Source organism: Salmo trutta, chromosome 15, assembly GCF_901001165.1.
Source record: "Salmo trutta chromosome 15, fSalTru1.1, whole genome shotgun sequence".
NCBI classification, from domain to species: Eukaryota; Metazoa; Chordata; class Actinopteri; order Salmoniformes; family Salmonidae; genus Salmo; species Salmo trutta.
This window is the reverse complement of record NC_042971.1, coordinates 40954537-40972040: the sequence shown is the minus strand read 5'-3', so window position 1 is coordinate 40972040 and position 17504 is coordinate 40954537. Positions and strand designations below refer to the sequence as shown.

The window sequence follows — 17504 nt, the reverse complement described above, 5'->3', positions numbered from 1 at the left end:
GTGTGTTTGTCTGCCAGGTTCTGTTGGGTATCCAGTGTGAGTTGCAGAAACACCTGAAGAACTTCATCTCTCTGGACCGGCTGCCTATGAGTAAGGTGAGTGGTCAGCTGGGGGCGTGGCATGGCCGGAGGCCCCGCTTCTCTGCCATCTCCTCCATCTTTGGTAAGGGCGTCAAGTTTGCCATCAGAGATAATGTCGTCACCACCGAAATCATTGGGGTGGCGAGCGAGGACAGCCGACGTGTGGCAGCAATCCTAAACCACGCGGTCTACCTCTCCGGCCTGCACTTCACGGTGGGCGGTCTGGACACTCACTACTTTATCAAGCCTGGCCTGTTGGAGGGGGACCTGGGAGTGGTCGGCCACACCGGAGTGGGTCGCGTCCTGGAAAACGGCATCAACATGACCGTGTCCCAGATGACGACAGTGGTGGGTGGGAGGACTAGGCGCTTCGCTGACATCCAGATGCAGCACGGGACTCTGTGCTTCAACATCCGCTACGGTGCCACAGAGGAAGAGGAGCGGGAGCATGTTCTGGAGGTGGCCCGGCAGAGGGCGGTGGAGCAGGCCTGGGTCATCGAGCAGAGGAGGCTGGAGGAAGGAGAGGAGGGCTCCAGGCTCTGGACAGAGGGGGAGAGGCAGCAGCTGCTCTCCACTGGACAGGTGCCCGGCTACGATGGCTACTTCGTGCTCTCCGTGGAGCAGTACCTGGAGCTCTCTGACAGTGCCAACAACATTCACTTCATGAGGCAAAGTGAAATAGGGAGGAGGTAACAGCGGCATCGTGCTTCACTACTGCCGTGGGTTCCCCTTCACCAAAGACAGTCTGTTTTTAGACATACAATGATTTGTTGTACCGTTTTTTCTAGAATGATGACGATAAAATAAGAAAAAGACAACTGCCTTTAAAAGTGACAATTAAAAGTGACAAATGATGGTATTTTGTTTCACCTGTGTTTTGATTGTTTCGTTTTTTCTGAGAATGAGTTGATCATTTGAAACTCTTGACTGTCTTTCATTGAGTGATTTAGCTAGCTTCTGTAATTTGACCTACTTTGTAAACTGTTAGATATGCTGAATCTGAGATGAGACGCTATATCAAGTTCATTACCATATAATTCATCTTTATACATATAGTATGTATAACAGTGTTGTGAATTTCTCTCATTTCAGTTTATACAGTACATATCTCTCTGATCTTTTGAAAATGGTAGTGACAACTACAGTCTTCTTTTGTGACTACGAGACTCACTGGCATCGGGGATTGCTGCTTCCTGCGTATTTGAATCTCTGGTGGTACAATGAAGTAGATTGTGTGTGTTTAGACACATTAAATTGTATATAGCAAGTGCTTTAGCGAGATACAAGTGCTTAACTTGATGTGTTGTTACTGATTATTAATTGTTAATCCTATCAATAGAAGTGATCACTGGAGTTACACAGAGCAACGGGAAAAAGTATTCATGCTGAAAACCTGTACAGTATAGTTTACATTATTATTATTTTATTTTTTACAAATTGCTTATTGTAAAATATAATGTATTATCTGGGTGGAGCTTGTGCCTTTCTGCTCTTAAAAAAACTTTGAAGGATGACAATTCAAAAAGCATCTTTCCATACCATGAAAAGTGTTATTATTTGTATAATTGATCTACTGGACTAGAATCCTAATGGAGTGGAGCTTGCAGGGCAGACTATAGTGGCCTATACAAAGTGCTAAATCATAGTGTAAATGCTGCAAATACCTCATCATATTGTAATTCACAGGTATTACATTCATTGTACCTTAATTATTCTGATGCCATTACAAGGCAATCCTTACCATACTCTGTTTAGATAGACAGAAGTGTCCCAGTAATAGAAATATCTGAGCTAGCAAGTCAATTGGTTAAATAAGACCTACCTGGTTAAATAAATAAAAATTGGCAGACAGTACAGAAGATAAGTCTCTGCTGCCACTGAGAAATCCAAACGTCATGAATTAGTAAGAATCAATGGTTTGCATGTTAAAAAAGGTGATAAGCTTGTAAAGAAAAATGTCCATACTTGTAGGACAAGGCACACTTCAAGTTTACCAAGTGGATAGAAATATAGACTTTACATCAGGAGCAGGAAATCATAACAGGCTGAAAAGCAGCAAGAGAAGAGGACAAATTCACATTACGTGGCTTACAAGAGCCTAAGTGTGTACCAGTTACAGGTCAAATATAGTGGATATGGAGGACTTTTCAAAAAGAAATGCACACAGAGTAGCTGTTTCCCACAAATAAAACGAATTGGAAACAATGTTTCAATATTTAAACATTTTTTTTTTCTGTGCTTAATTTACTGCAACAAAGTCACATTGTGTTGCAGTATTAGTCATTCCTATTCCTCTGTGGAAAGACTGTAAGTAGTGCTATATGCCTCTGTGTCGAGTATTCCACAGAAATGATCTGAGGAATTTCGACATCCGCTACCCCATCTTCACAACAGCTAAAATATTTTCAATGCAGCCCCAATTAAACAAGCCTTAGTAAAGCAATAGTTTATTCAGTCCTTTGAAAGATCTAAGAAACCTCCTTATTTCCTAAGACTGACTTTCAAGTCTGGGAATTCATTTTAATTATTTAATTTATTTTGATCAGAGTATGACATGTTTGGAACCGAAAAAGAGGGGTTTAAAAATTAAAATGTTGTCCAGCCATCCACCCTCACGCATTACCCACACACACAATTTGGTTGTATTGTTGTCAAGTAATTTTGTAATTGGGATGTGTATGGTTTGTGTGCTGACATTTGTTTTCTAAGCTTCCCATATGGAAATGAAACATTTAGCACTGTGGAAAAGTCTGAACCAAAAGCATGAAGTGCTGTTGGACGAAGCCAAACACCCTATATTCTGATATTCACTTTAATACTGTGAAGTTCATCAATATGTAATTCTGTGCAACCTTATCTGTTGTTTTTTACTTTAATTCTCATTGGGTTGTATTGCAAAAAAATCAATTGTATAAAACGTAGGCTATATGATATAATATATAACATATTTTGGGTAAATTCATTGATAGTACTCCCTATAATTGATAATGCTCTGCCCATTGGTGGTCAAATTGATGATACTGTCTTAGTCGGGTAACAGAGTCTGAGAGCGAAGATGATGAGATTGCCAAGATACATTTGTGATATACGGTATACTATGTAGACTGATGGTATAAAAACACTATTGCTTGACTGCATTTTCTACTCTGGGCTTTGACCAAGAGGCATGTATTTTCTGCGAGTGCTCCAGGAAGTGGGTGTAAATAATGAGAAATTAATATATTGGGTGTGGAAAGTTCATGTTCAAAACAAGGTACTTTGAAGGTTTGACTTTTAATAAATAAATGTGCAAATTCTTTGTCCGTATGTTTTGATGTTTATTTCATTGTATCATGAAATAATATGAGTACCACTGGTTTAAATTGTACTGGACATAATGCAAAAAATAGTTAATCAAACAATGTGATTTAAACAAAATACAAATACACATCAATTATTTAATTGGAATCATTTCACAGTTCTTCAAATATATTGTTGTCAAAGTTTTGGTATCTTTGAAGAGGAGCCATCATCTCATTGCTACTGCAGGTCAGTGTGTTGGTTTTCAACTGGATAGAGGAGGGGCATCTCCAGGCCCTGGTTTGGATTACCAAAGGCAGCTATCAGATTTCTTATCTTCCTGAATAATCGTGTCTGTACTCCAGGGTTTGTCTGAAACACAGAAACGCCTTATCTGTTCATTCAGGTAAAGTCAGGATAGAGTTTCCTATTTCCAAAATAACTATAAGGTAATTAGTAGACCAGCCAACCTGGAAAAGGTGCAACAACAATTTATTTTTATTTTACCGAGAACATGTTCTCATTTACAGCAACGACCTGGGGAATAGTTACAGGGGAGAGGAGGGGGATGAAAGAGCCAATTGGAAGATGGGGATTATTAGGTGGCCGTGATGGTACGGGGAAAAAAAATGTATGAAATGTATGCATTCACTACTGTAAGTCGCTCTGGATAAGAGCGTCTGCTAAATGACTAAAATGTAAAAATGTATGAGGGCCAGATTGGGAATTTAGACAGGACACCAGGGTTAACACACCTACTCTTACAATAAATGCCATGGGATCTTTAATGTCCTCAGAGAGTCAGGACACCCATTTAACATCCCAGCTGAAAGACAGCACCCTACACAGGGTAGTGTCCCAATCACTGCCCTGGGGTATTTATTTTTGACTTAAGGAAAGAGTGCCCTCTACTGTCCCTCCAACACCACTTCCAGCAGCATCTGGTCTCCCATCCAGGGCCTGACCAGGACCAACCCTGCTTAGCTTCAGAAGCAAGCCAGCAGTCGGATGCAGGGTGGTATGCAATGGGGTGATTTATATAGTTAGGCCGGATAATGTGCTACGTATTATTTACATTTTTACATAATGGAATTAGTAATATATTTATATTCAGTAAATTTGGTCAGAATCTATCCTATTTGGCTGCTTACAAATTACATTTCAGTTTCAAAATCTCTGGCCCAGAAAGACAGATTCTTACGAGGTAAAGCTCTCCTGGTTCAGTGGGGTCTCCTGAAGTTTTCTCAGCGTGTCTACGTCATCTGAGAACGCCCCATGGTGGTTCTACAAGCCACAACTGCATACTAACTCTGAAAAGTAACTATTAATGCATCCATTCCATAGTCTAAGTGTTTATGTTTGATAATCCACTCATTTTTTGTTGAGAGTGTCAGGTTATTTGACCTATCATTTCCATTATGCCCATTTTCACCAGATTTCACCTTGAAGCCATTGAAAATAGGCTTCAAAATCCAAATGTAACAGGTTATCCGGCATAACTTTTTTTTTAGGGGTGGATCAGCTTTAATATTGCAAATAGATTAATCCAATTGTCAGCAAAATTTCCAATCCCATAGTCTTTTTATAAATACATTATTTTAAAAAAAATGTTCCTTTATTATTTTCCCCTAACCCTACCACCCCTCCCCTAATTGGAGTAAACTAATGGAAAACAACACTTAGGCTTCAACTTCCAGCTTATATATACTATATACATTTTACGGACACAATATAGTTTACATTAGTTATCTTTTGTTTGTTTTTAGTCCCATCCTTCAACTACCCTCAACCCTTCCCATCTCAGTTTATATTTCTATTTGTCATATATTTTCAACTGTGCTGTAAAGTTTCACAAAAGTTCTGAACCTACATCGCATTCGGAAAGTATTCTGACCCCTTCACTTTTTTACTTTTTCCACATTTTGTTACAAATTCTCAATCTACACACAATACCCTATAATGACAAAGTCAAAAACAGGTTTTTAAAAATGTTTGCAAATGTATAAAAAAAAAAAAACAGGAATACTTTATTAACATAAGTATTCAGACCCTTTGCTATGAGACACAAAATTCAGGTGCATCCTGTATCCATTGATGATCCTTGAGATGTTTCTACAACTTGGATTTCACCTGTGGTAAATTCAGTAGATTGAACATGATTTGTAATTGTTTACCTGTCATATACAGTTGAAGTCGGAAGTTTACATACACTTAGGTTGGAGTCATTAAAACTTGTTTTTGAACTACTCCACAAATTTCTTGTTAACAAACTATAGTTTTGGCAATTCGGTTAGGAGATCTACTTTGTGCATGACACAAATAATTTTTCCAACAATTGTTTACAGACAGATTATTTCACTTATAATTCACTGTATCACAATTCCAGTGGGTCAGAAGTTTACATACACTAAGTTGACTGTGCCTTTAAACAGCTTGGAAAATTCCAGAAAATTATGTCCTGGCTTTAGAAGCTTCTGATAGGCTAATTGACATAATTTGAGTCAATTGGAGGTGTACCTGTGGATGTATTTCAAGGCCTACCTTCTAACTCAATGCCTCTTTGCTTGACATCATGGGAAAATCAAAAGAAATTAGCCAAGACCTCAGAATAAAAATGGTACACCTCTACAAGTCTGGTTCATCCTTGGGAGCAATTTCCAAACGCCTGAAGGTACCACATTCATCTGTACAAACAATGGTACGCAAGTATAAACACCATGGGACCACGCAGCCATCATACCGCTCAGGAAGGTGACGCGTTCTGTCTCCTAGAGATGAATGTACTTTGGTGCAAAAAGTGCAAATTTAACCGATGTGAAATGGCTAGTTAGTTAGCATTTCAATCAGTGACGTCACTCGCTCTGAGACTTGAAGTAGGGTTTCCCCTTGTGTTGCAAGGGCCGTGGCTTTTGTGGCGTGATGGGTAACGATGCTTCGTGGGGTGTCAGTTGTTGATGTGTGCAAGGGTCCCTGGTTCGAGCCCGGGTTGGGGCGAAGAGAGGGACGGAACCTACACTGTTACACAAATCAATCCCAGAACAACAACAAAGGACCTTGTGAAGATGCTGGAGGAAACAGGTACAAAAGTATCTATATCCACAGTAAAACGAGTCCTATATCGACATAACCTGAAAGGCCGCTCAGCAAGGAAGAAGCCACTGCTCCAAAACCACCATAAAAAAGCCAGACTACGGTTTGCAACAGCACATGGGACAAAGATCGTACTTTTTGGAGAAATGTCCTCTGGTCTGATGAAACAAAAATAGAACTGTTTGCCCATAATGACCATTGTTATGTTTGGAGGAAGAAGGGGGAGGCTTGCAAGCCGAAGAACACCATCCCAACCGTGAAGCACGGGGTTGGCAGCATCATGTTGTGGGGGTGCTTTGCTGCAGGAGAGACTGGTGCACTTCACAAAATAGATGGCAGCATGAAGAAGGAAAATCATGTGGATATATTGAAGCAACATCTTAAGACATCAGTCAGGAAGTTAAAGCTTGGTCGCAAATGGGTCTTCCAAATGGACAATGACCCCAAGCATACTTCCAAAGTTGTGGCAAAATGGCTTAAGTACAACAAAGTCAAGGTACTGGAGTGGCCATCACAAAGCCCTGACCTCAACCCTATAGAACATTTGTGGGCAGAACTTAAAAAGTGTGTGTGCGAGCAAGGAGGCCTACAAACCTGACTCAGTTACACCAGCTCTGTCAGGAGGAATGGGCCAAAATTCACCCAACTTATTGTGGGAAGCTTGTGGAAGGCTACCCGAAACATTTGACCCAAGTTAAATAATTTAAAGGAAATGCTACCAAATACTAATTGAGTGTATGTAAACTCCTGACCCAATGGGAATGTGATGAAAAAATTGTGAAAAACTGATATATAAACTGATAAATATATATAATATTCTATTGATTGCAAAAATGTTGTATCATTTAAATTGAAAAACTACGTTTTGAAGAGCGCGTCATTTTGTGTATCAGTTCATTCCATGTGTCATGGAATCGGTACATAGAAAATCTCTTCCCAACTATTTTGCGATCTGTATGGCAAAGTGGGTCGCGGACCTGCTTAGCAGCCGTGTCTGAGCTCAGTTTGGCAGCTGCGCAAGTGGGAGGGAGATGCCCGTGTGCTTCGCGTTTTACCTCATATTCTTTCTGCAGTTTTATTGAAGATCACTCGGCAACCCACACGCTGAAGCGCTGTCTGCCACTCACTCAACTGCCATCACTCACCGCTGTCATCAAATGGACTCAAGCTAGCCACCAGTTCTGACTGAACTCATACAGCGATATTTGATTTTATCTCTCTTGGTTTCATACAAACTTTGAGAAATAACGAGTGCCCACAATGTGTTTGGTGCAGGGAAGTGCTTAGGAATGAGTCTCTCAAAACTAACAAATTAAAGCGACACATCCTGACCAAACATCCACAGCATGACGGTAAACCCAGGGAGTTATTTCAGAACAGGGCACAATGATTCAGGAAACAGTGCTTCGACAGTAAAAAAGTAAGTCAGCTAGCAAGGCATTGTTGTCAGAAATAAGGAAGTACTATCGCTCATAGTACTAGATGTGATTTTCTCTTTTAAAAACATTCCCCTTGTACACAGCTAATAGCTAGCTAACGTTAGCCAAAGCAAGTTAGCTACTGTACTGATAGTGCAACCCTAAGTAACAGTACAGATGAAGATATAACATTATCAGGCCTACTGTACATCTTACTGTAGAAATTACTGTTAAAAACAAGTCTAGGTTGGAACTATTGCTGTTAAAATACAAGTAATAATTATTATTCTGGAATAAATTGATTGAAGCAAGACGCTTTTTGAGGCAAACACTCACAATTCTGGGTTGCTCATCTACAGCAGGAAGCTGTCTCCTGCATGACTGAGAAAGCAGTAGATGTTCTGATCCAGTTTGTCACCACAAGCCTATCAGAGTCAGAGTTCTCAGATCTGGCATACTTAAAAAACAAGTACAGAAACAGGGTTGCACTGTCAAAAACTGAGCCCAGAATAGACATACTTGTTTAACTTTAAACCAGCCACACACCTCTCATTAGGACTGTGTGTGTGTGTGTGTGTGTGTGTGTGTGTGTGTGTGTATATATATGTGTTTTCTAGTCTACATCAGTGTGATGTGATTAATCAGTTTATTCCAGTTCAAAATAAAATGTATTTATTTTATTGTAATAGCAATAGTTCCAACCTAGACTTTTTCTCAACAATACTTTCTACAGTAAGATGTACAGTAGGCCTGAACATTTTTAATCTGTACAGTTTTTTTTATCAATTTCTATATTTGAGTTTAACCATATTTGTTGTAATATTTCTTCTGTCTTTTCTGGTGGATTAAACTGAAATTGCAACCAACTTTCTATGGCTTTTTAAAAAAAATAGCGATATTTTGGAGATTATTTCATTTTCAAATAACCGAAAGTGAGAGGCTGTAATCTCATAAAAATAAATGTAAAAAATATTTTACCTTTATTTAACTAGGCAAGTCAGTTAAGAACAAATTCTTATTTACAATGACTGCCTACCCCGGCCAAACCCGGGTGACGCTGGGCCAATTGTGCACCGCCCTATGGGACTCCCTTGCACTGAGGTGCAGTGTCTTAGACCACTGTGCCACTCGAAGGGCAAAAGGCCATTCTTGAACACGGGGTGAGCCATTCTGCTAGAGCACCAGTTTGGTTTTAAGTATAGCTTTTGTATGACTGAAGCCTTTAGAGAGAGGTCTAATGCTTTAATAATGTCTGCCCTCCGAATTCATATTCATTATATAAATAGGCCCGTTTAATTTTGTCTGGCTTACCATTCTAAATAAAATGTCATATTTTTTGCTCATACAGTACCAGTCAAAAGTTTGGACACCTACAGTACTCATTCAATGGTTTTTCTTTATTTTGACTGAATAATAGAATAATAGTGAAGACATCAAAACTATGAAATAACACATATGGAATCATGTAGTAACCAAAACATTTTTAAACAAATCAAAATATATTTTATATTTGAGATTCTTTAAAGTTGCCTCCCTTTGCCTTGATGACAACTTTGCACACTCTTGGCATTATTTGGCACACTTTTTTGGTTACTACATGATTCCATATGTGTTATTTCATAGTTTTGATGTCTTCACTATTATTCTACAATGTAGAAAATAGTACAAATATAGGAAAAACCTTGAATGAGTAGGTGTGTCCAAACTTTTGACTGGTACTGTATTTTTTTTTTTAAGTCGTTAGGTGTAGGCCGGGCCATAAGCATCTGGCCTAACTTTGTTTATCATTCCATCATTGTATGTATGAGAGCCTGTAACAAGTAAAAATCAATTAAATCAATTAAAAGCAAGCACTTTTTCCTGGTTGGTTGGTCTACTAAATATCAATAATACAATACCATTTTATAATTTTGTATCTAGTGTTTTGAGGCCACACCTCTTAATTAAGGGATGTGCTTTCTATAATTAGAATGTAAGAAAATGTGCGTGAATGTGCAGTATATTGTAGCAATTCATGCGTGTCCATGCGGTAATCTACTATTAATCAATGGATATTGATAACATTACTGTTTCTTCTCTTTACTCACCTCAACTGTCCAGGACCCCTCATTGATTTGGAAAACTCTGTAGGTATAGACAACACCTTTGCATCTTTCCGTGAAAATAGCAGAAAAATATGATTACAGCATTTCAATGCAGAGTTATTTTTTGTTTAATCGTACTGTACATTACAGTCCAGTATTTATGGTATTCTATAGTCTGTGTAAATTGGAGTCAAATGAAATGGAACAACCAGTCTGTATGAGCATGAATCAGAAAGATGGAAACACAGGTGTGTGTCATACAAATATGCATGTCATATCATCCATCTGGTGATTCATTCTGTAACATTGTTATCCACCACCTTGCTGAGAAATTATTATTCTAAGTACATTTCCATCAGAACAGCATTGATGCAAATGTGAATTCATAGCATAAGTCAATCAAAATGGCAATAACTAAACCTACATGTTTAAAATATTTATGGTCACATGATGTTAGGTCAAAAACATACAATGGATCAACAATACTGTTGAGGTACTCACAGAACACATAGGCAGTAGGTGTTGGGCAAACGCTCACTGTCTCGGAGTAGATAACTCCCATCTCTCCCCACTGCACCCAGGATCCTCTCAGTAGTGGCCTTGCTGATAGCCCCGTGGTAAACAGAAACATGCTCTATGATACTGAAACTTGACATCTCTGAATAGCACTGACACATATTCAGTATGGTAGTATTTATGGTATGGTAGCATCTACAGGAAATCAAGAAAAGAGCACACAGCCTGTTGTCATATTAAAAGGGATACTTCACCCAAATTACATATTGGTTTCCTTGCTCTGTAAGCAGTCAATGGACAAAGTATGACAGTCCAGGCTTTGGTTTAGTTTCCCTGGCAATTGTTAGCATTGTGGCACCAATCCCAATCAAGTCATGGGACCGATATTATCATTTTTTACACATCATGTTCAAATCATCTACTGTGACTTTGAGCTTTACAATCAATTTTAGATACTTTCAGATGATTTGGACATGATTCACGAAAAATGCTAATATCTGTCCCTTGATAGATACTGCCAGGGAAACTAAACCAAAGTATGGATTGCATTTTGTAATTTGGGTGAACTATCCCTTTAAGGTTATGCCTACATGTCACCTTAATTTGCATTGAACTTTTCTGTTTATTGTAATCTTCATATAATGTTCATATTAGCTGATGATATGATGGGTCTGGATGAGTTTTAATAACTAAAATAACAATTTGAAGCAAAAACTATGGAATTATCATCAAGACAATTCCTTTGCATCTGCGCTTCTCAAACCCAGCCACAGAGTGGCAGTAAAACAGAGCCTATATCAATGCTTGTTACTCAGTGTCTTCGTTGTCTCTATGATGGTTGTCAGGAGAAAAAAGTGGTTAGTTTTGATTGTATGGAAAGCAATGAAATGCATGTTAAAATTGCTACACTGTGATACAAACTCTAGTCCCTGGCTTTCCCATGTTTGTTCAACTTGAGCATGGCTTTAAATAATTGAACGGGGGTTTCGTTTTCACACCAAGAAGACAGCCAGACAGTTATATCATTATGAATCATTATATTCTTATTAGGGCTGGCACAATCACTGTATAATCATGTAACGGACATTTATGGACAATAACTGTGAAAGAAAAAAAGAAAAATCTCCATAATCATCTTCATACATTCATTTTAAGAGGGGGAGGGGGGATGCAACTTCATTTTCAAGTAGATATAGTTTACACAATAGAAGTTTTCCATTTTTACATGAAGAGGGAAAGCTTCATACCCAAAAGTTCAGAGTGGTCAAAACCATTCATTTTTGAGACGGGGGTCACCAAAGCTGTGTTACAATATTTTTTTCAAAGATGTGTTATGATACATAACATGGTCCCAAAAAATTATTTATGACAAGAATCATGATCATTTGCATGATAATTAATTGTTACACAAAATTATATAATCGTCACAGCCCAATGAAATTCAAATGAAGAGTGTCTGGAACACATAACTCATAGCGTATCCAGATAAGGGTTATACATTTGACACAATAGAATGTTAATTATGGTTCAAGATAGACAAATTCTACAGTTTACAGTAGATGTTTGCATGTAACTTTTCTTGCCGTTTAGAAGGCTGTCACGCCCTGACCTGAGAGAGATGGTTTATTTCTCTAGGTTGATAGGTCAGGGTGTGGGGTGGGCATTCTATGGTTTATATTTCTTTGTGTTGAGCCGAGTATGGTTCCTAATCAGAGATAGCTGTCTATCGTTGTCTCTGATTAGGAATCATACTTAGGCAGCCCTTTTTTCCACCTTTAGTTGTGGGATCTTGTTTTTGGGTTGTGCCTGTGAGCACACCATTACTTCACGTTTCGTTTGCGTCTGTATTTGTTTTGGTGAGTTTCATTTATTAAAACATGTGGAACTCTACGCACGCTGTGCCTTGGTCTACTCCTTTTGACGAACGTGACAGAAGATCCCACCACCAAAGGACCAAGCAGCGTGCCCAGGAGGAGCAGGGATCCTGGGCTAGGGAAAAGAGAGAGTGGAGGAAGTCCTGGACCTGGGAGGAGGTAATGGCAGGGGACAAGACCCTGCCATGGAAGCAGGTAGAGACGGCGCAAGCGGAACGGCGATGCTATGAGGAGCAACGGAAGCCCGAGAGGCAGTGCCAAAAATATATTTTTGGGGGGGCACACGGGGAGATTGGCTAAGTCGGGGTTGAGACCTGAGCCAACTCTCCGTGCTTACAGTGGGGAGCGAGTGACCGAGCAAGCACCGTGTTATACGGTGATGCGCACTGTGTCGCCAGTGCGCACTCACAGCCCGGTGCGCTTGGTGCAAGCTCCTCAACGTTGCCGTGCTAGAGTTGGCCGTCAGCCAGGAAGAAGTGTGCCGACTCAGCGTTCCTGGTCTCCAGTGCGTCTCTTCGGCCCAGGTTATCCTGCGCCAGCTCTACGCACAGTACCCCCTGTTCACCAGCACAGCCCAGTTCGTCCTGTGCCAGCGCTCCACCCTTGCTGGGCTAAAATAACCATCCAGCCAGGACTGGGTGTGCCAGCTCTAAGCTCCAGACCTCCAGTGCGCTTCCACGGCCCAGTATACCCTGTGCCTGCTTTACGTACCCAGTCTCCTGTGTGTCTCCCCAGTCCGGTGAGACCGGTTCCAGCTCCACGTAGGAAGCCTCCAGTAATGATCTGTGGTCTGAAGCCTCCAGTGATGATCCATGGCACAAAGCCTCCAGTGATAATCCATGGCCCGGAGTCTTCAGCAGCGGTCGGCAGTTCAGAGCCTCCGGCGATGATCCACGGTCTGGTTCCTCCGGCGACACAGAAGCGGGGGGATCAGCGGGCGGTGTGGGGGCTACGCCCCGAACCAGAGCCGCCGCCAAGTACAGATGCCCACCCGGACCCTCCCCTATAGGTTCAGGTTTCCGGCCGGGAGTCCGCACCTTTGGGGGGGGGGGGGGGTACTGTCACGCCCTGACCTGAGAGAGACGGTTTATTTCTCTAGGTTGTTAGGTCAGGGTGTGGGGTGGGCATTCTATGGTTTATATGTCTTTGTGTTGAGCCGAGTATGGTTCCTAATCAGAGGCAGCTGTCTATCGTTGTCTCTGATTAGGAATCATACTTAGGCAGCCCTTTTTTCCACCTTTAGTTGTGGGATCTTGTTTTTGGGTTGTGCCTGTGAGCACACCATTACTTCACGTTTCGTTTGCTTCTGTATTTGTTTTGGTGAGTTTCATTTATTAAAACATGTGGAACTCTACGCACGCTGCGCCTTGGTACTCCTTTTGACGAACATGACAAAGGCTCTGTGTTGATTGACATATATAGTTTTGTTATGTATATACAATAAACTAACATACACATCACATTATTTTAACTAGGACAAAAGCACATAGTTGTTTATTTCACACACACACTTAGTATCACACTATCAATCTTAGAAAACCTGGCCAGTTTATCCAGCACATATACTGTAGATTGTAATGAAATATCGCTTCACCCTAACATGAGCTTCATGGTCACATGGGATGTGAAATGTACATTTAAATATATGTTTAGATGCCCTCTGTCCAGCCTACAGGGTGTCCCTGATTAGGAGTAGACGAGGGGGGGTCAACGTCCCCTGGAGACTAGGCCTGGGGGTGATCTTGGATGTCTGGGGTCAACTGTTGCATATCTGACAGGCAGAGTCCTCTCATAGTCCTGCCAGGTGATGCACTAGGGTCCCTACTGTGTTGTCCCAGAGTCTCCAGTGGCCCTGTATCTTTGATGTTGCTGGAGAAGGAGCTAAGCCTGGTCCTGATGGACTCTCTCTTCTGACACAGCCTGGGAGCCTTCTCCTCGTACAGCCGCCACAGCTGCTCCCGAAAGTGGATCCCCACAAAGCAGAGTACAGGGTTGATGGCGCTGTTGAAGAAGCCCAGGCAGAGGGTGAAGGGCATCAGGGTGATGATGGCCTGGCGCACCCAACAGCTGTGCATCACCCCCAGGGTGCTCAGGACGTCCATGAAGGTCAGAAAGTGCAAGGGGAACCAGCAGACAAAGAAGACCAGCACCTCAGCCACTACCATCTTCATCACATGGTCCAGGTTGCTGGAGCTCTTTTCCAGGCTGGGCTGTGCCCCCAGGAGGTGCTTCCCGATGCAGCAGTAATAGCTGGCGATGACTGTGAAGGGCACCAAGAAGGCCAGGATGTTCTTTGTCAGGGCCAGGCCAGGGAACCAGTTTGTCTGGGTAGATGGATCTATGAGGGCACATGCCGTGACCCCCAGGTCCTCCAGGTGGTAGGTGTCTCTGAAGGCCATGGTAGGGATGGTCATGAGGCCAGCAATGGTCCAGATCACACAGCTGACCACTCGAGGCCGACACAGGTTCCTGCTGCACTGAGACTGGAGGGAATAGACAATGGCTCTGTAGCGGTCCACACTTATACAGGTGATTAAGTAAATGCTGGCGTAGACGTTCAGAGAGAGGAGGCTGCCACACAGCTTACACATCAGCCCACCAAACACAGAGTTGTAGTCAATGGAGTAGTAGACTGCCCAGAAAGGCAGGCTGATCAGGAACAAAAGATCTGAGAGAGCCAAGTTTACAATGTACAGTGGGGGAAAAAAGTATTTGATCCCCTGCTGATTTTGTGGGTTTGCCCACTGACAAAGAAAGTATCAATCTATAATTTTAATGGTAGGTTTATTTGAACAGTGAGAGACAGAATAACAACAAAAATATCCCGAAAAACGCATGTCAAAAATGTTATAAAATTGATTTACATTTTAATGAGGGAAATAAGAATTTGACCCCCTCTCAATCAGAAAGATTTATGGCTCCCAGGTGTCTTTTATACAGGTAACGAGCTGAGATTAGGAGCACACTCTTAAAGGGAGTGCTCCTAACCGCAGCTTGTTACCTGTAAAAAAGACACCTGTCCACAGAAGCAATTAATCAATCAGATTACTAACTCTCCACCATGGCCAAGACCAAAGAGCTCTCCAAGGATGTCAGGGACAAGACTGTAGACCTATACAAGGCTGGAATGGGCTACAAGACCATCGCCAAGCAGCTTGGTGAGAAGGTGACAACATTTGGTGCGATTATTCGCAAATGGAAGAAACACAAAAGAACTGTCAATCTCCCTCGGCCTGGGGCTCCATGCAAGATCTCACCTCGTGGGGTTGCAATGATCATGAGAACGGTGAGGAATCAGCCCAGAACTACACGGAAGGATCTTGTCAATGATCTCAAGGCAGCTGGGCCCATAGTCACCAAGAAAACAAATGGTAACACACTACGCCGTGAAGGACTGAAATCCTGCAGCGCCCGCAAGGTCCCCCTGCTCAAGAATACATATACATGCCAGTCTGAAGTTTGCTAATGAACATCTGAATGATTCAGAGGACAACTGGTGAAAGTGTTGTGGTCAAATGAGAGCAAAATGGAGCTCTTTGGCGTCAACTCAACTTGCCGTGTTTGGAGGAGGAGGAATGCTGCCTATGACCCCAAGAACACCATCTCCACCGTCAAACATGGAGGTGGAAACATTATGCTTTGGGGGTGTTTTTCTGCTAAGGGGACAGGGCAACTTCACCGCATCAAAGGGACGATGGACGGGGCCATGTACCGTCAAATCTTGGGTGAGAACATCCTTCCCTCAGCCAGGGCATTGAAAATGGGTCGTGGATGGGTATTCCAGCATGACAATGACCCAAAACACACAGCCAAGGCAACAAAGGAGTGGCTCAAGAAGAAGCACATTAAGGTCCTGGAGTGGCCTAGCCAGTCTCCAGACCTTAATCCCATAGAAAATCTGTGGAGGGAGCTGAAGGTTCGAGTTGCCAAATGTCAGCCTCGAAACCTTAATGGCTTGAAGAAGATCTGCAAAGAGGAGTGGGACAAAATCCCTCCTGAAATGTGTGCAAACCTGGTGGCCAACTACAAGAAACATCTGACCTCTGTGATTGCCAATAAGGGTTTTGCCACCAAGTACTAAGTCATGTTTTGCAGAGGGGTCAAATACTTATTTCCCTCTTTAAAATGCTAATCATTTCATAACATTTTTTACATGCGTTTTTCTGGAAGTTTTTGTTGTTATTCTGTCTCTCACTGTTCAAATAAACCTACCATTAAAATTATAGACTGATCATTTCTTTGTCAGTGGGCAAACGTACAAAATCAGCAGGGGATCAAATACTTTTTTCCCCCACTGTAGGTGTTGGCCACTGTTTTACGGTTGAACTTTTGACACAACACAAACACCACCAAGACATTGCCCACAAAACCAAAGACAAAGATGACACTGAAGATGGTTGGGATCAGCTTGTTCTGATGCAGAGAGGGGGAGATGGAATCACAGGAAGAAGAATTGTTCATTGGCACTTCTGATGAGTTGGTGGCCATTCAGAGGTTAGAGAGTGTTGTTGCCAGGGGACTTTCGGTCCGTGATTGCTTTTACAGCTAACTCCCACTAAGGCCTGTAAGAAGATCATGTAAAATCAGCAATATTTTAAATGAGAGAGTTGCAATAAATCCGTAACTGTAAAATACAACGAGACAGTTGTTTTGGAAAGCATGGTAATAAATTGCTTAATGTTACATGCTGACCACACCACTCGCGTCATGTGCGTGAGCGTTGCAAAATAAATGTACACATACATGTTATTCAATCATTGCACCACACTGCTCGTGCACGCCAGTGAGCGTCTGCGTTGCCAAGCGCTAAAATAGAAGTCAGTTCTATTTGTGACGCTGAACACGATGCAAGTCCTGCCTCTCCCATCTCCTCATTGGTTTATAGAAGCAGATACCCACGTGCCATCTCCTCATTGGTTATACCCACGTGGGTGATTGAAAGATGTACTGATGTTGGTCGGTCTTGGTAATACACCTATGAAAGTTAGATGCCAATCGCCATATAAAGTCCAAAGAAGAAAAAGCCTGGAAGGAGGAGAGATGACTAGAAATGATTCGGTTAACCGTTTCATGTGTGGATTAATTGTCGGAGTAGAGGACATTGTGCATTTCAGGTACGCACGTTTACATGTATATCCCAGGACAAATTAGCTAGCAACTGAA

At 41.7% G+C, this 17504-nt stretch overlaps 2 protein-coding genes and 1 pseudogene across 3 annotated transcripts in view; 1 reads left to right on the top strand and 2 right to left on the bottom strand.

Moving 5' to 3' along the window:
• Positions 1-3386, top strand: part of tenm1 (teneurin transmembrane protein 1) — a 230956-nt gene extending 227570 nt beyond the window's left edge. For both annotated transcript variants that reach the window (XM_029691557.1, XM_029691556.1), the window contains exon 32: positions 18-3386. In XM_029691557.1, coding sequence (XP_029547417.1) covers positions 18-773 — 756 coding nt within the window. In that variant the 3' untranslated portion in view covers positions 774-3386. The remainder of the gene's footprint in view (positions 1-17) is intronic.
• LOC115149065 (SH2 domain-containing protein 1A-like) lies at positions 3374-10683 on the bottom strand. The gene is made up of 3 exons (XM_029691558.1): positions 10453-10683; positions 9955-10018; positions 3374-3731 (listed from the first exon to the last, which is right to left on the bottom strand). The coding sequence occupies exons 1-3, from the start codon at positions 10626-10628 to the stop codon at positions 3600-3602; spliced, it is 372 nt and encodes a 123-aa protein (XP_029547418.1). The 5' UTR covers positions 10629-10683; the 3' UTR covers positions 3374-3599.
• Positions 10684-14065: 3382 nt separating this feature from the next.
• On the bottom strand, positions 14066-17050 carry LOC115148305 (type-2 angiotensin II receptor-like; annotated as a pseudogene).
• Positions 17051-17504: the final 454 nt, after the last annotated feature.

Bases quoted from the DNA above. Each gene is read 5' to 3' on its own strand.
- LOC115149065 (XM_029691558.1), bottom strand. From the start codon at position 10,628: ATGTGTCAGTGCTATTCAGAGATGTCAAGTTTCAGTATCATAGAGCAT. The intron at 10,019-10,452 runs GTGAGTACCTCA...TTTCACGGAAAG, and splicing joins ACCTACTGCCTATGTGTTCT to ATGCAAAGGTGTTGTCTATA. The intron at 3,732-9,954 runs GTGAGTAAAGAG...TCTGTGTTTCAG, and splicing joins AGGGGTCCTGGACAGTTGAG to ACAAACCCTGGAGTACAGAC.